The sequence below is a fragment of the Mastacembelus armatus genome, chromosome 11 (genome assembly GCF_900324485.2).
Source record: "Mastacembelus armatus chromosome 11, fMasArm1.2, whole genome shotgun sequence".
Taxonomy (NCBI): Eukaryota; Metazoa; Chordata; class Actinopteri; order Synbranchiformes; family Mastacembelidae; genus Mastacembelus; species Mastacembelus armatus.
The window spans coordinates 12,147,610-12,173,746 of record NC_046643.1 but is presented as its reverse complement, the minus strand read 5'-3'; the positions used below and the strand labels follow the sequence as shown (position 1 = coordinate 12,173,746).

The window sequence follows — 26,137 nt, the reverse complement described above, 5'->3', positions numbered from 1 at the left end:
TGGTCCTGCAACACCTGAGGTCTCAAGTGTCTGAATTTCTGGACCCCTGCAGTTTGTATATCAGGAACACATCGAAGTGGAAGATGCCATCATCTTCTAAATGCACAGAGCACACTTCCATCTGGAGAGGCAGGGCAACACTGCTTTCAACACTATTCAGCCACACCTGCTAAGTGCAAAGATGCAGGATATGGAAGTTCCCGCAGACATGGTGGAGTGGATCACAGACTAACTCACTGGGCAGCCACAGTTTGTTTGCTTAGATGGCTGCATATCTGCATATGGCAGCACTGGTGCACCCCAAGGAACTGTATTGGCACCATTCCTGTTTACACTCTACACCTCAGACTTCTGCTACAACTCAGAAACCTGTCACCTCCAGAAGTTCTCTGATGACTCTTCAATCATTGGATGCATCAATAATGATAACAATGAGGAATACAGACACTTGATAAAAAGCTTTGTTGATTGGTGTAACAACAACTGTCTAAAGCTAAATATCAAGAAAGCCAGAGAACTGGTGGTGGACTTTAGGAGGACCAAGAAGACACCAGTCCCTGTCTCCATCCTTGGAGACAAAGTAGAGATTGTGGACTCCTATAAATACCTTGGAGTCCACATTAACAGCAAACTGGACTGGTCAAACAATACAGAGGCACTCTTCAAGAAAGGTTCTCAGGAGACTCTGTTCCTTTGGCGTGTGCACAAGCTACTGAAGATGTTCTATCAGTCTGTAGTGGCGAGTGCACTGTTCTTTGCAGTTGTGTGCTGGGGTGGTGCATCAAGGCTGGCTGAGGCCAACGGACTAAATAAGTTGATCAGGAAGGCAAAATCTGTTGTTGGAACTGGAACTGGACTGTCTGGAGGCTGTGGCAGAGAGGAGGATGGTGGACAAAATCAACTCCATACTGGATGATTCTGTCCACCCCTTCATGAGGAACTGTGGCGAATGGGAAGTTCATTCAGCCACAGACTAATTCCCCCTAAAGCAAAGACTGAGAGATTCAGGAAGTCTTTTGTGTCCACGGCCATAAGACTCTATAATTCCACAATATAAACAATAACACACACACACACACTCCACATACACACACATGCACGCACACACACACACAAACCCCCAAAAATAAATAATTACTTTATTACTTTATTAATTACTTTATTAATTACTATTAAATTAAACAACTGAATTTCCCCTTGGGGATTAATAAAGTACTTCTTCGTCTTCTTCTATTTAGGGTCACAGGGATCTGCTGGAGCCTATCCCAGCTCTCTTTGGGTGAAAGGCAGGGGTACACCCTGGACAGGTCACCAGTCCATCACAGGGCCACATAGAGACTAACAACCTCACACACTCACACTCACACTCCTATGGGCAACTTAAGTCACCAATCAACCTGACATACATGTTTTTGGACTGTGGGAGGAAACCAGAGTACCTGGAGAAAACCCACACAAGCACACCACCAAGCCATCGTGCTGCCCGCTCTTTAAAACAGTTTACACAAAAAAATCAACATGATACTTCATGAAGGATGGATTTACTGCAGGACTGTGTTAGACTGCATTACTTTTAGTTTTCTGTATATAATAAACTGCTGCATGTAATGAAATGGCTGATGTGACTGTCCAGCCCTGAACCTTTCACATGACACAAAAGCTGCTAAAAAAAGCATAACTCCACCTTTGGCTGTTTAGCTGTTTGAACAAACTCCTCCAGATATTTGTCTATACTGGAATTAACATTGTGGTTGAGGAAAAGTGCCACATGGAAATTTTGTTTTAATAAGACTAAAACAATATTTCTTTGGGCATATTCCCATTATGGTCCTCAAGGGACAGAATGACAAACTGTTAGGCAAGACAGATTATAAACTGAAACTGGAAAAATAAAAGTTGTTTTTGAGGTCAATTTGCTGAGTTGCCCAAAGCTGGAACTGCTCATTGTTTGCTCTGTGCTTTAAATACAACTGAAAAACCCACTTTGCACTACAACTTCAAAGTTCATATTCACCATCTAAAATTGGAGCTATGATTTTGGGCTGGAATCAACATTTACTGATCAACACAGCCTAATGATGGTCTGATAAGAGATGGGACACTGTCTATTGAACTGTAACGTCTAGAGTGTCTATAAGATAAGCAACCTGAAACGGCATTTAAATTGTTAGTCGAGTGAGTTTTTTTTGTGTATAGATCCAATAAAGGTGTGTGGACTCAAGAGAATTTTTAAACGAAAAAAGTTAAGGCAACAGAGGATTAAATATCCTGACTTTTATTTCCTAATACCTTAAAGATGAAGCGTATGCATTTCCAATAAATCAATTCAATAGTTTTTATATCGTGAGACTTATATTTCAAACTCTTTGTGAGCAGATGTGTGTAAAATCAGTGGAGTGAAGAACAGATATTCTAATCTTGACCAAGACTAGAAAATGGTTATGGTCACAAGGTTAATGAACAGGTTTGTGTCAGGTTTTGCAAAGGGGGTTAATAATTAGGACCAAGGATTCACCCACTCTGGTACTTCAGGTTCAAACAAGGAAACTTTATTCCAAAGCAGAACTCAAAGAAAGCCAAAACATGAACACAGAAACTAGAGGAACATAGGCACATAACCAAGAGGGACAAGACAACATGAACAAAAGGACAAGACAAGGGTCTGGGTCACTCACACATTCGGGGACACACCAGGTTGCAAGGGGAACAAACTTCAGGGCATGAAGGTCTGGGTCACACAGGGACACCCCCAGACTCCAAACAAACTACAAAACACACAGGTCTGGGTCACACACGCACACACACACATACACACACACTGGGGACACACCAGACTGTAAGGGGGACAAACTCCAAGGTACAAAGGTCTGGGTCACACACACATCAGGGGACACACCAGACCAGGGGAAACAGACATGAAACAAGGGAACTAACCAAGAACACAGAACATGGTGAAAAGCACATAAACACAAACAAACAGCTACTTAGCTTAACTTAACAGGGTAGTCTATGAACAAAAAATCCAAAAAGGGGAAAGCAAAGCAAGGTAACAAAACAGGTAGGATCAGGTAGACAAACACTGGGGTCAAAACGAGGCATCTAGTCAGGGTCTGTAGGCAGATAATCTGGCAAAAGGTTTGTGGCTGAACAAAAGTATATAAAGGGGAAAACACAATGAGGCATGGGTGAAAATAATTAACTAATTGGGTCAAAGTAAAGAGGAACAAGACAGAACAAAACCAAATCCTAAATGAACCTACAAAATAAAAGCACAAAACAGGAAGCTCAAAACACAGATCCTGACAGTTTGGGGGTATGCAGTTAGTTGTAGTGGTCATGGTTGGAGTTTGTGAATTTAAATAGTGATTGTCATTAAAAATGTGTCATGTCTATAGAGAGAAAGAAAGGCTTCACTGTTCAGTTCTGTCTTCAGCCTTGACCATGACTGATTGAGGGAGTCCAACTTTTTAAAGTGATGTCAGATCTCTAATCTAGTGTCACTCAACACAACCTGCTGTGTCATATCGGGGCAACAGTGCCTACGCCTATTAGCTGGTAGCGGATGAGTGTCATCTAAGGCAAACAAGTTGTTTGTCTTTTTAAATTTTTATTACTGGTCATTGCAGTAGAAATATGTTGTCCTCACTTAAGGCTAGCCATAGCCTTATGGATTTTTATGACATATTTCAGACCACATAAAACTATCAGATAATATTAGTTAAGAAGGTGTCCTTTGGGCACAGGGACACAAGAAACAGTTTGAGACAGGTTTTATATGGAAACTGGAAAAATAAAAGTGTTTTTGAGGTCAATTTGCTGAGTTGCCCAAGCTGGAGCTGCTCACTGTTTGCTCTGTGCTTTAAATACAACTCCTATAATTCAATTCAATAGTGTTTATATCATCATGAGGTTTATATTTCAAACTCTTTGTGAGCAGATATGTGTAAAATCAGGTGGAGTGAAGAACAAATATTGCCTACGCCTATTAGCTGGTAGCAGGATGAGTGTCATCTAAGGCAAACAAGTTTGTTTGAGTTAATGTTTTTCTTGAACAGTGTAATGTCTACTCAAGATAATTGATAACTCAGGGCTGTGTGCCTTTCATTTCTCTATTTAAAAAATAATTTGCAACCAAGAAATTAAGGTGTATAAAGACAGTGGTTTCCACTCCCTTGGTACAATATTACCTGCTGCTGCAACTGCAAACTCATCAGATCACTACCTAAAAGGTAAGACTACATTCAACTCTCAGCACAGAAATATGATTATTGATCTGTCTTTGATCAGTAGGCCATATATAACATTTCTTTGAAGAGACCCACTTTTTAAATTTTTATTACTGGTCATTGCAGTAGAGAATATGTTGTCCTCACTTAAGGCTAGCCATAACACAAGTATTAATTGATGCTGTGATACATAAAAGGATCAGACATTTTTTTCTGTTTGTTTGTCCATAATAGCCTGACGTGTTGCCTCGTGAGTCTTAGCATACATCTCTAATTTTTAAAAACTATGCTTTGGGCTACCTGTTATATTGTACTGTGTGTTTTATTACTTATGTCACTGTATAAAAACAGGCAACGAGAATGGAGGTTAATGCCTTTACAGTAATTATTTCAGAAAATCTGCCTTAAAGTTAAATTCCTTGAAGGTAAACTCCAACCTGTCTGAGTAATCCCATGCATATGTCGTATTTATGTTACTAATTTATCTTTAAACAGATGGCATCTGTTCTCCAGTTTGTTACACTCTTGCTCCTTTGTGGGCCACTGCTTGTAAGTAAAGTATTTTTTTATTGATATTTTTATAAGACCTGTAATCAAAGCCCTCCTGGCCCTGTGCCATGTTTTTAATATTACCCATCTCAAACCCTGTTTTGCCTTCATACTTACCATTAGTGCAGCTAAAGGACTGAAGAATTGTTTGGGTGTGAAATATTTAAAATGAACTAAAATATACATCAATTGGTTGAAACTTAACTCTGATCATGTGTTTTTTCTTCCTTTACAGCTGACATCTGCAGGTTTGTCCTATAAACTTATGTTATGTTTACAGTTTTATAAAAGTCAGTATCATTGTCTTTTTGTCTGTATCATTGTCTTTTTGTCTATACTGCACATTATTTAACTATAATATTTAAATAAAGTGTCTGTATTTTACTTTGGTTTTCTAAAGAAATACAAATAAGGCAATGAACAATCAAACATTTCTTCAACAAATTATACTGTAAATCCAGTTTGAGTCAATCCGTATACAGGATCTATATTGTCCATCACAAGGGACATTAGATTGAAGACTTTTCAATTTGAGTAAAATCCTTTGTCATCTACATTAACTGGGTATTAAATGTAAACTTCTGTTATTTTGGATGATTTCAGTCAAGTGCTACAAGTGTAGAGAGTAACCAACAGTTATAAATTTGTGAAGTCAGGGTGATGTGAAGTGTTTCTAATACAAGACTGAACGTGTTTCACACCGTCATCGTTCAATAAGACATTTGTGCGGCAGGTGATTGTGACTGTAGACCCTGTCCTGCTGGCTGGAGTAAGACTGGCCCTCGCTGTTTCAGGTTCTTCAATACTCCAGACACTTGGAGCAATGCAGAGGTAATAACACTTAATACATGTTGTTCTTTACTTTCTGGCTTTTAGCCTTAATCAGTGTTGTGTTAATTACCAATTGTGCAAAAAAATCAATGATTTTTTCCCTACTTCCCACTGTCTCTATAGTCTGCCTGCATTGCACTGAATGCAAACCTGGCCTCAGTCAGAAGTAAAAATGAGCAGAGCTTGATCAAATCCATCGTTCAGTCTGTGAGTGGTGACGTTCAAACTGCCTGATCGGTGGAAATGATGCGTGAAGGTGAGTAATGTTACATCTACAAGTTTGATGCTGTGTTGGTTTACTGCTGCTGCAAAGGAATAAATCGATAATTTTACACAGATTCATTTCTGGGTGACCACTAAAATAAAGTTTACTGTACTGAGTGTACAGGTTCAGGGGTTACCTTATGCAAATCAATAGGTTAATGTTTGGAAATTAAATTTCAGGAGGGTGTCTGGAGGTGGAGTGATGGTTCCAGGTTTCGTCAACATCGCCTGGGCCACTGGGGAGCCAAACAATCTTGAGACAGAAAACTGTATGGAGATATACATCAAAGGTACCAAACTATTTCTTATCCTGTTAATTATGATTTCTGTATTAAGATTTAAAATATATTTTAGAATTCATTCTTAAAAAATGAATATTTCTCTTATTTATGCTGCTTGTTTTGCTCATGTGTGTCTTTCCCCCACAGTCGACGGCTACAATGACCTTGCCTGTGAGTCAAAAGACCTTACGTCTGTGGTTTCACCCAGTAACGGCCTCCATGTTACAGCCTCCTAACCTCCAGCGAGATGTCAGGCCTCGATGGCATCAGTGCTTGAGAGTCTATTGATAATTTTGCTTCCAATTAATTCAGCTCAATGTAGCAGCTCATTTACCTTCATTGTATCAACAATCTGAGACCAAAGCTGGTGGAGCTGGACATTAACTGAAAACTGCTTGCATTCAATAAAGACAAAAAAATGAAATAAAATTGTTGTTAGTGTCATTTCTCAATGTTTACCTGCAATAATCAATAAAAAAATAAGGATTAATGTCTTTGTTTAGATTATTAGGTTCCTAAATGCTACAGTCATGGATTTTAACTGGACAGATGTTATTGTACTAAAACATCAAATATTTAATCTTGCTTTTATCATTAAAGTGACATATCAGTTAAAACCCACAGATCCACCTACAACCTGTTGTTATGTTGTTGTAAATGATGGTTATTCATACATGCATGAGCCAAAGAGAAACACTTCATGGTCCATGAAAGATAAATCAATTAACCCCAAACATGCAGTTAGGAGGTAAAGTAATCCCTGAATTAGTCTACACTGTACAGAGCATGAATATATGGCTAGAATGTACCTCTGAAAAAGAAGTGAACTGAACTTAAAGTGTAACAACAGAGGAACTGTATATCAAGAGGGTCAAGATTATTGTCTACGGTTGTGGTTAAAAAAATTTAGGGAGACTCCATCCAAACATTGGCAAAATATGATACTCAAAATATGACACTCAAAATATGATACTCAAAATATGATACTCAAAAAATGATCTCTAAATATGACACTCAAAATATGATACTCAAAATATGATACTCAAAATATGACACTCAAAATATGATACTCAAAATATGATACTCAAAATATGATACTCAAGCCTTGGAACGTTGTAAGACGCTCCAGCAGATCCCTGTGACCCTAAATAGGAACAAGTGTGAATAGATAATGGATGTTTAGATTCTAATCCTTTATGTTGACATTTATATTTATTGTTTGGTCATCCATCCATTCATTCATTTTCTATACCCACTGTTTCCTAACTAGGGTCCCAGGGATCTGCTGGAGCCTATTCCAGCTCTGTTTGGGTGAAAGGCAGAGGTACACCCTGGACAGGTCACCAGTCCATCACAGGGCCACATACAGACACACAACCACACACACTCACACTCACTCCTATAGGCAATTTAGAGTCACCAATCAACCTGACATACATGTTTTGTTTGGGTCACTCTTTTAAAACAGTTTACACAAAAAAATAAACATGACCTTCATGAAGGATGGATTTACTGCAGGACTGTTGTTAGACTGCATTACTTTAGTTTTCTGTATATAATAAACTGCTGCATGTAATGAAATGGCTGATGTGACTGTCCAGCTCTGAAACTTTCACATGACACAAAAGCTGCTAAAAAGCATAACTCCACCTTTGGCTGTTTAGCTGTTTGAACATGGCTTTTGAACAAACTCCTCCGGACATTGTCTGTACTGGAATTAACATTGTGGTTGAGGAAAAAGTGTCACATGGAAATTTTGTTTTAATAAGAATAAAACATATTTCTTTGCGCATATTTCCATTGTGGTCCTCAGGGGACAGAATGACAAACTGTTAGGCAAGACCGGTTATAAACAACTTTATTGTTTGAACATTTAAGAATCATTCAACAGTTTTTTAAAATCAATATTTAGAGATACCAAACAGACCTGCTTCCTAAGAACTGCTGCATTAGCATGATTCTCATGGTACTACTAAATGCTCAGATAATAAAAAGTTTCCATCACATGCATGTAGCGTAGCATTTGTCTGTCCTCTGTTTAAACCAGTTTTTACATGGAAAATGGAAAATAAAAGATGTTTTTGAGTTGATTTTGCTGAGTTTGCCCAAAGCTGGAGCTGCTCACTGTTTGCTCTGTGCTTTACATACGACTCTCTGAAAAACCCACTTTCCACTACACCTTCAAAGTTGATACTCACCATCTAATACTGGTATAAATATACTATGATTTTGGGCTGGAATCAACATTTACTGATCAACACGGCCTGATGATGGTCTGTTAAGAGCTGGGACACAGTGTCTATTGAACTGTACCTTCTATCCAACACATATGTGGGACTCACTTATTTCCTAGTAACCTATAGATGAAGTGGCTGCATTTCCTATAATTCACTTCATTAGTGTTTTCACAATCATGAGGCTTATATTTCAAACTCCTTGTCAACAGGTATGCATACAATCAGTGGAAGGAGAAGAAAGGGAGGTATAGTGCCAAACAAAATGCAAAAGTTAAATGAAATTAACTACTGAGTGAATATTTAAACCATTTAAGGTCAAGTTTACAGAAAGAAATGCAGACTTTGTGTTCAGTTCTATGGTTTTTCAATGTCTTCAGCCTAATACACATGAGACAGTCCAGCTATTGCAGTGGGTGCTGTGCATACAGGAGCAGAACAGTGCCAAGTAACACAGTGCATCAAATCATATATATCATATATATATAATCATAATATTCTAATAATCATTGTATGTTATTGCATTCCTTAAAACATTTATATGTAGGCTACGAGAAATATTTTTATTGGATATATTCTAGACTCATTATGTTGATATAGTTCAGCACTTGGGGGGACAGCGCCTATACCTAATAGCTAACAACAGGATCGCTGTCACCAAAAGCAAATAATGAAGGTGTATAAATACTGCATTTTCCACTTCCTTGGTACCATATTACCTGCTGCTGCAACTGCAAACTCATCAGATCACTGCCTAAAAGGTAAGACTACATTCAACTCTCAGTACAGAAAAATTGATTATTGATCTGTCTTTTGATCAGTAGGCCATATATATTGCAATTCCTTCAAAAAGAGAGCAGTCTTTCATTTTTATTCTTGGTCATTGCAGTAGAAATAGCAGTACGTTTTCCTCACTTGACACTAATCATAAACACATGTAATAATTGATACACTGATGATAAGTGATAAGATTTTTTTTATAAAAACAGGCAACGAGAATGGAGGTTAATGCCTTTACAGTAATTATTTCAGAAAAATCTGCCTTAAAGTTAAATTCCTTGAAGGTAAACTCCAACCTGTCTGAGTAATCCCATGCATATGTCGTATTTATGTTACTAATTTATCTTTAAACAGATGGCATCTGTTCTCCAGTTTGTTACACTCTTGCTCCTTTGTGGGCCACTGCTTGTAAGTAAAGTATTTTTTTATTGATATTTTTATAAGACCTGTAATCAAAGCCCTCCTGGCCCTGTGCCATGTTTTTAATATTACCCATCTCAAACCCTGTTTTGCCTTCATACTTACCATTAGTGCAGCTAAAGGACTGAAGAATTGTTTGGGTGTGAAATATTTTAAAAATGAACTAAAATATACATCAATTGGTTGAAACTTAACTTCTGATCATGTGTTTTTTTCTTCCTTTACAGCTGACATCTGCAGGTTTGTCCTATAAACTTATGTTATGTTTACAGTTTTATAAAAGTCAGTATCATTGTCTTTTTGTCTATACTACACATTATTTAACTACAATATTTAAAATAAAGTGTCTGTATTTTACTTTGGTTTTCTAAAGAAATACAAATAAGGCAATGAACAATCAAACATTTCTTCAACAAATTATACTGTAAATCCAGTTTGAGTCAATCCAGTATACAGGATCTATAATTGTCCATCACAAGGGACATTAGATTGAAGACTTTTCAATTTGAGTAAAATCCTTATGTCATCTACATTAACTGGGTATTAAATGTAAACTTATGTTTATTTTGGATGATTTCAGTCAATGTGCTACAAGTGTAGAGAGTAACCAACAGTTATAAATTTGTGAAGTCAGGGTGATGTGAAGTGTTTCTAATACAAGACTGAACGTGTTTCACACCGTCATCGTTCCAATATGACACTTGTGCTGCAGGTGATTGTGACTGTAGACCCTGTCCTGCTGGCTGGAGTAAGACTGGCCCTCGCTGTTTCAGGTTCTTCAATACTCCAGACACTTGGAGCAATGCAGAGGTAATAACACTTAATACATGTCGTTCTTTACTTTCTGGCTTTAGCCTTAATCAGTGTTGTGTTAATTACCAATTGTGCAAAAAAATCAATGATTTTTCCCTACTTTCCCACTGTCTCTATAGTCTGCCTGCATTGCACTGAATGCAAACCTGGCCTCAGTCAGAAGTAAAATGAGCAGAGCTTGATCAAATCCATCGTTCAGTCTGTGAGTGGTGACGTTCAAACTGCCTGGATCGGTGGAAATGATGCTGTGAAGGTGAGTAATGTTACATCTACAAGTTTGATGCTGTGTTGTGTTTACTGCTGCTGCAAAGGAATAAATCGATAATTTTACACAGATTCATTTCTGGGTGACCACTAAATAAAGTTTACTGTACTGAGTGTACAGGTTCAGGGGTTACCTTATGCAAATCAATAGGTTAATGTTTGGAAATTAAATTTCAGGAGGGTGTCTGGAGGTGGAGTGATGGTTCCAGGTTCGTCAACATCGCCTGGGCCACTGGGGAGCCAAACAATCTCGGGACAGAAAACTGTATGGAGATATACATCAAAGGTACCAAACTATTTCTTATCCTGTTAATTATGATTTCTGTATTTAAGATTTAAAATATGTTTTAGAATTTCATTCTTTAAAAAAATGAATATTTCTCTTATTTATGCTGCTGTTTTGCTCATGTGTGTCTTTCCCCCACAGTCAACGGCTACAATGACCTTCCCTGTGAGTCAAAAAGACCTTACGTCTGTGGTTTCACCCAGTAACGGCCTCCATGTTACAGCCTCCTAACCTCCAGCGAGATGTCAGGCCTCGATGGCATCAGTGCTTGAGAGTCTATTGATAATTTTGCTTCCAATTAATTCAGCTCAATGTAGCAGCTCATTTACCTTCATTGTATCAACAATCTGAGACCAAAGCTGGTGGAGCTGGACATTAACTGAAAACTGCTTGCATTCAATAAAGACAAAAAAATGAAATAAAATTGTTGTTAGTGTCATTTCTCAATGTTTACCTGCAATAATCAATAAAAAAAAAAAGGATTAATGTCTTTGTTTAGATTATATTAAGCACACTAAGATAGAATCTAAAACATCCATTATCTATTCACACTTATTCCTATTTAGATTATTCATTCATTATATTCATTCTAGAAAGGCGCCTGTTAGGTGGCAGCCAGTTACAGCAGCTCCTCTGTTTGTTTTTTGTTTTTTCAAGTTTTTTACTGAATCATCATCTGTTAATTCAAGTCAAGTCAAGATCTATGCTTTCTCTCTGATAACGAATAAAAGTGGATGAGTTGGGATCTTCTAATGCCTGTGGAGAGACATGGAGATTATGGAAACTGCATCAGAAAATATACATTTCTGTGGCAATGACATCTATACAAGGGAGCAACTGTTAGCTCTCAAGGGAACAAGTCTGCTTCTTGGTATAAAACCTGAAATTCCCCAAGACCTGAAGAGGCGTAGGAAGGGCTGCAGAGCAGGAGTGAAGCATCGAGAAAAACGTAGGAGATTTAAACCATTTCTCCCAAAAATTATTATGGGGAATGTGAGGTCACTGCAACAAAGTGGAGGAACTTTCTGCTTTAGCTAGCAGCCAGCGAGACTATGGTTGCATGAAAATATACCGGACAGCTCGCTTGAGCTGCTTGGGTTCTCACTAGTGTGAGTAGACAGAGGGAAACAGAGCGGCAAGAAAAGAGGAGGTGGTCTCTCTGTTTTTGTTAACTCCAAATGGTGCAACCCTGGACATGTAACAGTGAAGGACTGCATCTGCACTCCAGACATTGAGCTGTTGGTGGTTGGACTGAGGCCATACTACCTGCCCCGTAAATTTTCACACGCCATTGTTGTGACTGCTCCTCCATCAGCTGTGGCACAGAGTGCATGTGACATCATCCACACAGTTGTCGCTGGTCTCCAGACAAAACTTCCCAGTGCCCTTATACTAATTAATTTGGATTTTAACCATGTCAGTATTTCAGGAACACTGACCAACTTCAAGCAGTATGTGGACTGTGCAACATGAGAAAATAAGATTCTTGATCTTCTTTATGCCAATGTGAAGGAGGCATACAGCTCTTCAGCTCTCCCCCCACTTGGTGGATCAGACCACAACTTAATATATTTAGTACCAACATACAGGCCGTAGTAAGACAATAGTCTGCTACTAAAAGGTATGTGAAGGTTTGGTAAAAGGATGCTGAGAAGGCCAGGAGTGCTTCAGAGTTACAAACTGGGACCTTTTCATGGACGCTTATGGTGAGGACATCGAAGGCATCTCTCACTACATCATAGATTACATCCACTTCTGTGAGGACAATGTTGTTCCATACAAAAAGTCTGGTGTTTTCCCAATAATAAGCCATGGATAAATAAGGACATTGAAGGTCTCCTGAACAAGAAGAAGAGGGCATTCATGGCAAGAGACAAGGAGGAACTCCGGGCAGTGCAAAAAGAACTCAAGAGGAAGCTGAGGGAGACAAAGCAGCTCTATAGAGACAGAGTAGAGCACAAGTTGAGACAGAAAAATATCAAAGAGGTGCAGAATGGGATGAAAATAATGACTGGCTATAAGAAGTCCCACACTGCTGTGGAAGAGGACTCAGAATTTGCTAATGAACTTGACCTATTCTTTAATAGATTTGACACCACCTCTGCTTCTTACTCTGACCCGGTGTCCTCACACACCATCCCTCCTCCCTCCACCACCTTAGCTGATGCCTTGGGGTCTCTTCACATCCCTCCACCCAACATCTCTGCCAATGCTGCCTCCCCATTGCCCACTGATGCCATTTCCTCTATCAGAAGCCATAGAACATTGAAGTATACCTGACCTCCAATACCTCCTCCCCTGCCCTCACCATCTGACTCCTCATCAACACAATACACAGGCCCAGCCTTTGCCACAGAACAGGTGAGGAAGGAACTAGCTAAACTAAAGACCAACAAAGCAAAAGGACCAGATGAGATCAGTCCCAGAGTACTTAAGGTGTGTGCTGGACATCTTGCAGAGGTTTTTCTGAAACCCTTCAACCTCTCTCTGAGGGTCAAACAGGTGCCTAAGTTATGGAAAACTTCCTGTATTGTCCCATTACCAAAAAGAGGCCATCCCAGTACCCTTAGTGACTTCAGACCAATAGCGTTAACATCACGTCATGAAAGTGTTTGAGAGACTGGTCCTGCAACACCTGAGGTCTCAAGTGTCTGAATTTCTGGACCCCCTGCAGTTTGTATATCAGGAACACATCGAAGTGGAAGATGCCATCATCTTCTAAATGCACAGAGCACACTTCCATCTGGAGAGGCAGGGCAACACTGCTTTCAACACTATTCAGCCACACCTGCTAAGTGCAAAGATGCAGGATATGGAAGTTCCCGCAGACATGGTGGAGTGGATCACAGACTAACTCACTGGGCAGCCACAGTTTGTTTGCTTAGATGGCTGCATATCTGCATATGGCAGCACTGGTGCACCCCAAGGAACTGTATTGGCACCATTCCTGTTTACACTCTACACCTCAGACTTCTGCTACAACTCAGAAACCTGTCACCTCCAGAAGTTCTCTGATGACTCTTCAATCATTGGATGCATCAATAATGATAACAATGAGGAATACAGACACTTGATAAAAAGCTTTGTTGATTGGTGTAACAACAACTGTCTAAAGCTAAATATCAAGAAAGCCAGAGAACTGGTGGTGGACTTTAGGAGGACCAAGAAGACACCAGTCCCTGTCTCCATCCTTGGAGACAAAGTAGAGATTGTGGACTCCTATAAATACCTTGGAGTCCACATTAACAGCAAACTGGACTGGTCAAACAATACAGAGGCACTCTTCAAGAAAGGTTCTCAGGAGACTCTGTTCCTTTGGCGTGTGCAACAAGCTACTGAAGATGTTCTATCAGTCTGTAGTGGCGAGTGCACTGTTCTTTGCAGTTGTGTGCTGGGGTGGTGGCATCAAGGCTGGTGAGGCCAACGGACTAAATAAGTTGATCAGGAAGGCAAAATCTGTTGTTGGACTGGAACTGGACTGTCTGGAGGCTGTGGCAGAGAGGAGGATGGTGGACAAAATCAACTCCATACTGGATGATTCTGTCCACCCACTTCATGAGGAACTGTGGCGAATGGGAAGTTCATTCAGCCACAGACTAATTCCCCCTAAAGCAAAGACTGAGAGATTCAGGAAGTCTTTTGTGTCCACGGCCATAAGACTCTATAATTCCACAATATAAACAATAACACACACACACACACTCCACATACACACACATGCACGCACACACACACACAAACCCCCAAAAATAAATAATTACTTTATTACTTTATTAATTACTTTATTAATTACTATTAAATTAAACAACTGAATTTCCCCTTGGGGATTAATAAAGTACTTCTTCGTCTTCTTCTATTTAGGGTCACAGGGATCTGCTGGAGCCTATCCCAGCTCTCTTTGGGTGAAAGGCAGGGGTACACCCTGGACAGGTCACCAGTCCATCACAGGGCCACATAGAGACTAACAACCTCACACACTCACACTCACTCCTATGGGCAACTTAGAGTCACCAATCAACCTGACATACATGTTTTTGGACTGTGGGAGGAAACCAGAGTACCTGGAGAAAACCCACACAAGCACACCACCAAGCCATCGTGCTGCCCGCTCTTTAAAACAGTTTACACAAAAAAATCAACATGATGACTTTCATGAAGGATGGATTTACTGCAGGACTGTTGTTAGACTGCATTACTTTTAGTTTTCTGTATATAATAAACTGCTGCATGTAATGAAATGGCTGATGTGACTGTCCAGCTCTGAAACTTTCACATGACACAAAAGCTGCTAAAAAAGCATAACTCCACCTTTGGCTGTTTAGCTGTTTGAACATGGCTTTTGAACAAACTCCTCCGGACATTTGTCTGTACTGGAATTAACATTGTGGTTGAGGAAAAGTGTCACATGGAAATTTTGTTTTAATAAGACTAAAACAATATTTCTTTGCGCATATTTCCATTGTGGTCCTCAGGGGACAGAATGACAAACTGTTAGGCAAGACCGGTTATAAACAAACTTTATTGTTTGAACATTTAAGAATCATTCAACAGTTTTTTAAAATCAATATTTAGAGATACCAAACAGACCTGCTTCCTAAGAACTGCTGCATTAGCATGATTCTCATGGTACTACTAAATGCTCAGATAATAAAAAGTTTCCATCACATGCATGTAGCTGTAGCATTTGTCTGTCCTCTGTTTAAACCAGTTTTTACATGGAAAATGGAAAATAAAAGATGTTTTTGAGTTGATTTTGCTGAGTTGCCCAAAGCTGGAGCTGCTCACTGTTTGCTCTGTGCTTTACATACGACTCTCTGAAAAACCCACTTTCCACTACACCTTCAAAGTTGATACTCACCATCTAATACTGGTATAATAATACTATGATTTTGGGCTGGAATCAACATTTACTGATCAACACGGCCTGATGATGGTCTGTTAAGAGCTGGGACACAGTGTCTATTGAACTGTACCTTCTATCCAACACATATGTGGGACTCACTTATTTCCTAGTAACCTATAGATGAAGTGGCTGCATTTCCTATAATTCACTTCATTAGTGTTTTCACAATCATGAGGCTTATATTTCAAACTCCTTGTCAACAGGTATGCATACAATCAGTGGAAGGAGAAGAAAGGGAGGTATAGTGCCAAACAAAATGCAAAAGTTAAATGAAATTAACTACTGAGTGAATATTTAAACCATTTAAGGTCAAGTTTACAGAAAGAAATGCAGACTTTGTGTTCAGTTCTATGGTTTTTCAATGTCTTCAGCCTAATACACATGAGACAGTCCAGCTATTGCAGTGGGTGCTGTGCATACAGGAGCAGAACAGTGCCAAGTAACACAGTGCATCAAATCATATATATCATATATATATAATCATAATATTTCTAATAATCATTGTATGTTATTGCATTCCTTAAAACATTTATATGTAGGCTACGAGAAATATTTTTATTGGATATATTCTAGACTCATTATGTTGATATAGTTCAGCACTTGGGGGGGACAGCGCCTATACCTAATAGCTAACAACAGGATCGCTGTCACCAAAAGCAAATAATGAAGGTGTATAAATACTGCATTTTCCACTCCCTTTGTACCATATTACCTGCTGCTGCAACTGCAAACTCATCAGATCACTGCCTAAAAGGTAAGACTACATTCAACTCTCAGCACAGAAAAATTGATTATTGATCTGTCTTTTGATCAGTAGGCCATATATATTGCAATTCCTTCAAAAAGAGAGCAGTCTTTCATTTTTTATTCCTGGTCATTGCAGTAGAAATAGCAGTATGTTTTCCTCACTTGACACTAATCATAAACACATGTAATAATTGATACACTGATGATAAGTGATAAGATTTTTTTTATAAAAACAGGCAACGAGAATGGAGGTTAATGCCTTTACAGTAATTATTTCAGAAAAATCTGCCTTAAAGTTAAATTCCTTGAAGGTAAACTCCAACCTGTCTGAGTAATCCCATGCATATGTCGTATTTATGTTACTAATTTATCTTTAAACAGATGGCATCTGTTCTCCAGTTTGTTACACTCTTGCTCCTTTGTGGGCCACTGCTTGTAAGTAAAGTACTTTTTTATTGATATTTTTATAAGACCTGTAATCAAAGCCCTCCTGGCCCTGTGCCATGTTTTTAATATTACCCATCTCAAACCCTGTTTTGCCTTCATACTTACCATTAGTGCAGCTAAAGGACTGAAGAATTGTTTGGGTGTGAAATATTTTAAAAATGAACTAAAATATACATCAGTTGGTTGAAACTTAACTTCTGATCATGTGTTTTTTCTTCCTTTACAGCTGACATCTGCAGGTTTGTCCTATAAACTTTTTGTCTATACTGCACATTATTTAACTACAATATTTAAAATAAAGTGTCTGTATTTTACTTTGGTTTTCTAAAGAAATACAAATAAGGCAATGAACAATCAAACATTTCTTCAACAAATTATACTGTAAATCCAGTTTGATTCAATCCAGTATACAGGATCTATAATTGTCCATCACAAGGGACATTAGATTGAAGACTTTTCAATTTGAGTAAAATCCTTATGTCATCTACATTAACTGGGTATTAAATGTAAACTTATGTTTATTTTGGATGATTTCAGTCAATGTGCTACAAGTGTAGAGAGTGACCAACAGTTATAAATTTGTGAAGTCAGGGTGATGTGAAGTGTTTCTAATACAAGACTGAATGTGTTTCACACCGTCATCGTTCCAATATGACACTTGTGCTGCAGGTGATTGTGACTGTAGACCCTGTCCTGCTGGCTGGAGTAAGACTGGCCCTCGCTGTTTCAGGTTCTTCAATACTCCAGACACTTGGAGCAATGCAGAGGTAATAACACTTAATACATGTCGTTCTTTACTTTCTGGCTTTAGCCTTAATCAGTGTTGTGTTAATTACCAATTGTGCAAAAAAATCAATGATTTTTCCCTACTTTCCCACTGTCTCTATAGTCTGCCTGCATTGCACTGAATGCAAACCTGGCCTCAGTCAGAAGTAAAAATGAGCAGAGCTTGATCAAATCCATCGTTCAGTCTGTGAGTGGTGACGTTCAAACTGCCTGGATCGGTGGAAATGATGCCGTGAAGGTGAGTAATGTTACATCTACAAGTTTGATGCTGTGTTGTGTTTACTGCTGCTGCAAAGGAATAAATCGATAATTTTACACAGATTCATTTCTGGGTGACCACTAAATAAAGTTTACTGTACTGAGTGTACAGGTTCAGGAGTTACCTTATGCAAATCAATAGGTTAATGTTTGGAAATTAAATTTCAGGAGGGTGTCTGGAGGTGGAGTGATGGTTCCAGGTTCGTCAACATCGCCTGGGCCACTGGGGAGCCAAACAATCTCGGGACAGAAAACTGTATGGAGATATACATCAAAGGTACCAAACTATTTCTTATCCTGTTAATTATGATTTCTGTATTTAAGATTTAAAATATGTTTTAGAATTTCATTCTTTAAAAAAATGAATATTTCTCTTATTTATGCTGCTGTTTTGCTCATGTGTGTCTTTCCCCCACAGTCGACGGCTACAATGACCTTGCCTGTGAAACAAAAAGACCTTACGTCTGTGGTTTCACCCAGTAACGGCCTCCATGTTACAGCCTCCTAACCTCCAGCGAGATGTCAGGCCTCGATGGCATCAGTGCTTGAGAGTCTATTGATAATTTTGCTTCCAATTAATTCAGCTCAATGTAGCAGCTCATTTACCTTCATTGTATCAACAATCTGAGACCAAAGCTGGTGGAGCTGGACATTAACTGAAAACTGCTTGCATTCAATAAAGACAAAAAAATGAAATAAAATTGTTGTTAGTGTCATTTCTCAATGTTTACCTGCAATAATCAATAAATAAAAATAAGGATTAATGTCTTTGTTTAGGTTACTAAATGCTACAGTCATGGATTTTAACTGGACAGATGTTATTGTACTAAAACATCAAATATTTAATCCTATTTTTACTTTTGAAGTTGTATATCAGTTGAAACCCATAGATCTCCCTACACTTATGTTGTTGCCAAATGATGGTTAATCATACATACTTAGGCAAAAAGAAACACCTGTGGTCCAGGAAGACTGTGGTTTTGGTTAAATGAAAAGCATAAAAATGCACCTTAGACCAACAAACATTGATACTGACATTGATATTGTCATCATCATCACCATCATCATCATCACTGCCACTGTAACTGGCCTAACAGATACACTGACTGGACTCCATGTTGAACCAAATTGAGCATGTGCATCTTTCTGTGAAATGAGCACAGAGTGAGGGAGATAGCAAAGCTGTTTGGAAGTAATTTGAAAGTCCCAGATTGAATCCTGTATTGATTAAAGAATGAGTCACCAAGCTGTAAGTTCTGCCCGACAGGCTGGCGAAGCAGCTCAGGGTGATGTTGAAGCACTGCAATTTTACGTAATATTTAAAAAAGATATGTCGCATTTGCACTTGCAGTTATGGAGGCAGAGCAAACAAAATGAATGAAATTAATTATAGTTCTGTTTAACTTTTCACCCAGAGCATTTAGATACTTTACTTCATCATGTTTAAAATCTTTAGTTATTTATGACTTTTTTTTTTCTCCATCCCATTTATCATCATGCATGAATTTACTAAATCAAAAACATTTTTGCAGAGAAAAAATATTAGTCTGTCACTTCTGTCCTTCAACCTTGGGAAATTGTGTTGTTGATGTATTGGTATTTGATTGTTTCCCATTTTTTGTCTTTCAGTAATGTGGACACCGATGAACTCTGTGGTAAGTTCAGACTTCATCTAAATAAAGGCTGTTTGAAATTTTAGCTGTTCTGCTAGATTTATTTAGTTTCACCTCAATCAGCAACACCGATTCAAATGCTACTTGACATTTTCTCAGCATAGGGAAAGAATCATGTTAGACGTAGTCACATGCTGTTTTTTGACCAAACCCCTGCAGGCAGTGTGACTGAGGTGTCACACTAATGCCGTTTCAACAAAACACCTACAGCCTTGTCCCAGTTGTTTAACTCACAAATTGTTTATCTCTGTCTTTTCTGTCTTTCTGTTTTGTGAAGAGTATTTCTCCCAGCACCTTGGTGAATATGAGAATGTTCTCGCTGCCTTAGAAGACCTGAATATATCCATACTGAAGGCAATGGACAAAACAAAGAAGGTAAGCTGATTACCTACTGATTATCTACTGCCATTTAGACTCAGTCTGTACATGCAAACATTTAGCAGTTCACATAATATACAAAATAACTAACTAAAATAGTATTCCAGTTAAATTATGACTTGTAATTAAACCCAAATTTCTGAAAAAAGTGGAATTCTTTTGGACAATAGAATTAAGTTAGGCCACATAGCATGATTTTTCTTATCAAGCTGAAGTTTTTCTATATTATAGGAGGTGATACAGAGGAAAATTAGGTTGGCTTTGTTCAGTTTTCCTCTATTGTCAAGTTACCAAAGATGTCAGGCTTCAGTATTGGCTCAAGAAGTAGTGAGGAGAGGACTTTTCTGCCATCCTAGCAGCTTTATGGGGTTTACACTTTGGCACAATGGTGCTTCCATGTAAATTCTAATACAAGCAAGTTACCATGCTAAACTTTTCTAATCATCTGTAAACACAAATTGCAACTGAGAGCGATGGGAATATCCATTTTTTAAAGGAAAGTAGAGACACATTTAGTTTTTTTTTAATGCAGTCATGGTACTGTATGAATGGTGAACACTCCTGCAAAGCCTGACTTAGTGCCGTATGGAATAAGTGTGAGCTTTGTGGCAAATTGTGTCAGATGGGGCGACACAGAAAACCATAATAATAAGATGGCGTGTGGATGAGTTCTGAATGCAGCGTTCATTTTCTTTACATACAAACGCTCACACCTTCGCACTGCGTCACTTTGACATCTCATGCTGTGCACATAACAGTAACAATAATATATGTTTGATTTACTCACAGTGTGATTCGAGCTTCATTCAGCAAATCTCTCCCAGCATGCTCCTGTGCTGCCCAGCTGGCTTCCTCAGATCTCCCATTAGTGAGATTTCCATTACAGAGCCAAAAAGGACAAACCAGGGCTCATTCATTCCACTAATTAACCTCCAGAACAAAACATGCTATGATTCTTTTTAGACTTGCAGCCAACATAGATGAGAGATTAAATGCTGTAGCTGTTGTGGTTACCAAACAAATATTGCTTTTGATCATGCTTTTGGGCTATTGTTAAAGCTGATGACCTTTTACATTATCATAAAGGAGAAGAGGGAGGATTGTGGCAAGGGAGAAAAAAACAGACAGAGAAGCAATAGTGTAAATAATCAGAGAAAAAAGGAGGATTGACGGGACTGAAGGATGTGAATAAGTGGTAGCTTATTAGATCTGCAGAGGAAGCTTCTTTTTCGTTCTGCCAGTCTTTTCGTTCTGTGTAGTATTTCATCTGGCACATATGACACACGCTGTGAAGCTCAAATCGCCCCTCAGACCTGCAGTGAAGCAGGCTCATTACAGTTCCCTCAGAAAGAGAGCGGGAGTCAAACCGCTCAGAAAGAGGTAACCCATGATGACATCTAACAGCAACATCTAAAAGCTGTGGTTTAAAAAAAAAAAAAAAAAGATAAATGGCAATGACAAGCAAAGGTTTCTGTTTACTAAATGTATGGACATTTAATGAACAGAAAACAGAAGGTTTTAGTTTCACAAGGTGTGTGCATATAAGACAACATAGAGCATAAATATACAAGGTATTAGAGAAGCAGCTGACACACTTGAAATATGTTTTTCACTCGAAGCGAAAGCATCTTTCAGGAAACAGATTTCAGAAAGGTTGGAGCTGCGGGAGCTCAGCACTGAATTAAATCCAATCTTCATTTCAGTAAAGGAAATGAACCCGCACTCACATCATTTTCTGTTCTCCAGGAGTATTGCTATGAGAAAGAAATGAGAGAGTGTATTTGAAGGTTTTGCCACGTGAAAAGAGATTACTCACCTCACTGTGGACTTTTCAAAGCTTTAATTCAGCTCTAATGAGGTACACAGGAAAAACAGGACACCAAATGAGTCTTCTCTCCCTTACGAATCAATTTTCTCTTTACTGTTGTTCCTTCACAGAACGCAATAGATATTTGCACTCAGACGAAAACAAATTATCCTGCAGAAACTGTACAGAACAGAGGATACTGACCAAGGCAACACCTTTCAAATCAAATTACTACACCACTCTGTCAACACAGAAGGAATTCGCACTTCTGCTTTCACACCATCTCACCAGGGTTCACTCCTTGAAGCCTGATTCATAGTTTTCTCTTCCACGAAGCACGTGTGCTCCAACAAATTGTCCCTAAAACGAGTCATGGAATAAGAAATAGAGGGAATACCTGTACAACGCGTTGGTATTTCTCCATCTTTGATAAGTAATATCTAAATGAGGAGGAGAACAGGTGCTGCATTAGTCACAAACTAAAGCTCAGTCATCTCTTTTGAAGTGTGCATGAATATGAGTGGGTTGCCTGGATGTGTTTGAGGGGGCTGGCAGTATGTGTTTCTTTTTGTTGAAGGTTGTCAGCATGCATGTATGAGCTAATTTGTATTTCTCTGTGTGGTTTTGCTTGCACAAATCAAACATCCATGCAATGTGTGTGGGAGCTGCAGCGTGATTGCATACACAAATCAGAGCCAAGCACATAAAGTGTGTGTGTGTGTGTGTGTGTGTGTGTGTGTGTGTGTGTGTGCAGAGACAGTCTGGGTTTAACCCTATTTACAGATTTCCTGTACACACCCACTCCAAATATTTTCTAGCAGACATCAGGTGTTGGTTAGCTGCAGCTATAGGAGGTTCCTTACTTCTCACTACTTTCTCCAGTATTTGTTTTAAGTCATGACAATAAAACCAAATATTAACATTTGACACTTTTCGTCTGATATTTGAACAAAGGCTGTTTTATAAAGAAAAAACTTTCATGAAAGTCATAACACCAAAAAGCCAAACACCACCAATTACTGTAGATTAGCATGATCAGGTTTTTTATTCTGAATCACACCTCTTTATCTACAGCATGTGTGTGAAACGAAACCGAGTGATGTTGAAAATTTGTGTCATTTAATTTGATTATATGAGGGAAGGATTTTACATACAAGCATCATAATGAATTGGTGAGTAGATGTAACCCACTAAAAGTTTTCTAGTTCTGTGAAATCACTTGAAGGTTGTCTGTAATCAGGATTTTAAAAATACTCAGGTAAAGCTATCTGGCAAGGGGGGGGGGGGGGGGCAGGTGGGGGGTATGATTGCAAGGCAGAGCAGTAGCTTAAATGGCATGATAATGACAGCAATGTGGAGTCACAGGCTGAAGTAGAAAGATGAAGAAAAATCTAAGGTGCTGCCTCCAACAAAGCATTTATTTGACCTTTTGTATGACTGAAAATAAAAAAAGAGAAATCAGACAGACCTTGGCTGTTTAAAATGGCTGTACATGGCTGTAGGTGGACACACACACACACACACACACACACACAAAAGGTACAGATCACAGGAGGTAATCTATGCTCGGATGGTAGACAGGAGACTGACCTTTACCAGTTTTGTCGTGACTCACTCTCAGTGTGCACGTATGTGCAAGTGTGTGTGTTTGCTGCTCAGAATGTCACAGGATCAATGTCTGACTGATCTATGGCCAATAATGACCCTGGTTTTTTAAACACAATTGGATATGATGCAGAAACGACACTTTTGTGTATCTTGTTAAGACTGTTAATTCCTAAATTTTAGGACAAGCTGTTCAATCTTTACTCACATATGTTGATGATAAGGACTGATGGGAAAAGTCTGAGACTAATGATCTGTTCTGCACTCAGGAGGTCCTGCTGAGAGTTCAGCACACAGAAAGACTCCTGCTTAACATACTGTAATTAGGATGTGTGTGTGTGTGTGTGTGTGTGTGTGTGTGTGTGTGTGTGTGTGTGTGTGTGTGTGTGTGTGTGTGTGTGTGTGTGTGTGTGTGTGTGTGTGTGTGTGTGTGTGTGTGTGTGTGTGTGTGTGTGTGCCTGTGTGTGCGTGCGTGCATGCGTGCGTGCGTGCTTCCAAACACATGCAGCTTTAAAAATCAAACCTTCTTTTAAAAATAAAGTAATTACCCACAGGCAAAAAGTGAAATGTATTTCCTTTCTCTCCCCCGCTTTCTCTTTCCATCTGTTACACACATACACACACATTCTTGCTCATGCATTAGTCATTTGTTAATATAACCTGCATTAGTGTTTCCCTTCAAACCTCCTGTTGCAAGTCGAGTGTACAAACAGTCACAGTGCTCACAACTGTGGGAGCAGGTGCAGTGTGCAAACAGCAAACTCCGCTGTGCCGAGCATCATTCATTCCCTTTTGATTAGACCCCAAACAACACTCAGCTCTCCCACTACGATCCAGGCCCAGCAAATGACGCTTCTAAAAAATGTCATTTAGTTTGATTTTTTCCTGTCAGCTTTCTGACCAAAAAGTCAATGTATTCTTGACTTACAAAGTGAGAAATATCACCTCTGTTTGAAATACATGGCATTGAGGAAGTTATTTCTATTGAAGGTGCAGGTCATTATTTCACATATTTGATGTTATTTTTAGTGAAAGTGGCTTATGTGGCCGTGTGGTGACCCATTCTCAGTTTGTGCTCTGCATTTAACCCATTCCAAAGTGCACACACAGCAGTGAACACACACATCATGAACACACACCCAGAGCAGTGGGCAGCCAGTGCTGCAGCGCCCGGGGAGTTGGGGGTCTGGTCTCACTTCAGTCATGGTATTGAAGGTGGACAAGGCTCTGGCTATTCACTCCGTGCCACTGACAACATATGACACCAACAACCCAAGACTCGAACCTGCAATTTTCAGGTTACAAGTCTGACTCCTTATCCATTAGGCCATTAAAATTACTTCTCAGCCAGTGGTGGTGATAATATGTCAGTAGTATGTTTTCAGCTTGTTCTACTCCCCTCTAAATGGACAAAATATATGGCCATTATGACAGTATGTATGTCTAATTAACCATTAATTTAAATGCTGTAACACACTGAGAAGATGTTGCGTCATTGTCAACAAGTTTCACCAAAGTCAGATCTGATCGGTTTGTGAAATATATGGTACAATTACTGGCTTAAATGGATCAGTGAGTGTTATGCTGGCCTTAGGGAAAATGAACAAACTGAAACTCACACTCCCTCCGTCCTCACGTTGTTCTCATGGACTCAATTAAAGCACTTCATTTTGTATGTATTGCATATGTTGAAATATTTAATTAGTCTTGAAATCAGCTGACAGGAAACAGACATCAGACTAGCAAAGATTTGACATCTTCTTCTTCATCTTCTTTTTCTTCTTCTGCTCTCCTGCAGCTGTCTTATGTAATCTTTGGTAAATTAATCATCTCCTAGGCATTTTTTAATTAGCGGTGGTGATCGGGACATTAAGTGACTCTTGAAACTTGCCACAGCTCCCTGTTTGTCTTTTTTCCTACTCTAATTCCTCCTCCTCCTCCTCCTCCTCCTTTTGATTGACAGGATTACCAAGAGTCCACCCACCTGGAGCAGTTTGTGACCCGCTTCCTGCTGAAGGAGACAACCAATCAGCTCCATTCACTTCAAAGCTCACTCGAGTGCGCCATGGAAACCACAGCTGAACAGACTCGCCAGGAGAAGTAAGAACAAATCTCTCTGGTCCTTTTTCGCACACCACACAAGATCACACATAGTCTTTAAAACACAAAGTGTATTGTGTAATGGCACCCATAATTACTGTTCTCACAGTTAGTCTAATCATTTTGTCCAAACCACACACACTAATTTTCTTCAGGCATTTTAGATTTAAATGATGCTTTTATCTTAGCAGCCATGCCAAAAACAAAGGTTCCTACCCTGTATTTGTTAAGACCACCTGCTTATCCCTGCAATCCAGCTGATATCTATAATCCTTTATTTACATGATCACTGTGCAGATCCACCTTCCAATGAGAAAATATAGGCAAATAGAGGAAGACTGGAGTTGACACAAATGATACATGGATGGCAGGATAATGATGTAGGTGGGGACCAAACCCAAACACTGAACGTAAAGACAGGCCAGTGATGAGTTATTTTGGTCTGATTATATTTACCTTGTCTTTAAGTGTGTCTCCATGACAAG

At 39.0% G+C, this 26,137-nt stretch overlaps 2 protein-coding genes and 3 long non-coding RNA genes across 5 annotated transcripts in view; all 5 read left to right on the top strand.

Moving 5' to 3' along the window:
* Positions 1 to 26,137, top strand: part of necab1 (N-terminal EF-hand calcium binding protein 1) — a 60,443-nt gene that overhangs the window by 22,932 nt on the left and 11,374 nt on the right. Inside the window, exons 4-6 of the mRNA XM_026300389.1 lie at positions 19,719 to 19,744; positions 20,040 to 20,137; positions 25,516 to 25,652. Coding sequence (XP_026156174.1) covers positions 19,719 to 19,744; positions 20,040 to 20,137; positions 25,516 to 25,652 — 261 coding nt within the window. The remainder of the gene's footprint in view (positions 1 to 19,718; positions 19,745 to 20,039; positions 20,138 to 25,515; positions 25,653 to 26,137) is intronic.
* LOC113126400 (uncharacterized) lies at positions 4,136 to 5,765 on the top strand. The gene is made up of 5 exons (XR_003295300.1): positions 4,136 to 4,229; positions 4,722 to 4,775; positions 5,011 to 5,023; positions 5,509 to 5,606; positions 5,730 to 5,765. It is a non-coding gene; the product is annotated as an uncharacterized LOC113126400 (long non-coding RNA).
* Positions 6,053 to 6,580, top strand: LOC113126402 (uncharacterized). Its single transcript, XR_003295302.1, has 2 exons — positions 6,053 to 6,160; positions 6,299 to 6,580. It is a non-coding gene; the product is annotated as an uncharacterized LOC113126402 (long non-coding RNA).
* LOC113126401 (uncharacterized) lies at positions 9,085 to 11,116 on the top strand. Its single transcript, XR_003295301.1, has 7 exons — positions 9,085 to 9,146; positions 9,520 to 9,573; positions 9,813 to 9,825; positions 10,298 to 10,395; positions 10,518 to 10,651; positions 10,840 to 10,948; positions 11,090 to 11,116. It is a non-coding gene; the product is annotated as an uncharacterized LOC113126401 (long non-coding RNA).
* On the top strand, positions 16,558 to 18,790 carry LOC113126399 (galactose-specific lectin nattectin-like). The gene is made up of 7 exons (XM_026300395.1): positions 16,558 to 16,605; positions 16,980 to 17,033; positions 17,272 to 17,284; positions 17,715 to 17,812; positions 17,935 to 18,069; positions 18,258 to 18,366; positions 18,508 to 18,790. Exons 2-7 carry the CDS (start codon positions 16,980 to 16,982, stop codon positions 18,570 to 18,572), a joined length of 474 nt encoding a protein of 157 aa, XP_026156180.1. The 5' UTR covers positions 16,558 to 16,605; the 3' UTR covers positions 18,573 to 18,790.

What these genes read in the sequence shown, in the direction of transcription:
- LOC113126399 (XM_026300395.1), top strand. Translation starts at nt 16,980, where the DNA reads ATGGCATCTGTTCTCCAGTTTGTTACACTCTTGCTCCTTTGTGGGCCA. An exon ending in ACACTTGGAGCAATGCAGAG is followed by an intron (nt 17,813 to 17,934) that starts GTAATAACACTT and finishes CTGTCTCTATAG; the next exon opens with TCTGCCTGCATTGCACTGAA. An exon ending in GTGGAAATGATGCCGTGAAG is followed by an intron (nt 18,070 to 18,257) that starts GTGAGTAATGTT and finishes ATTAAATTTCAG; the next exon opens with GAGGGTGTCTGGAGGTGGAG.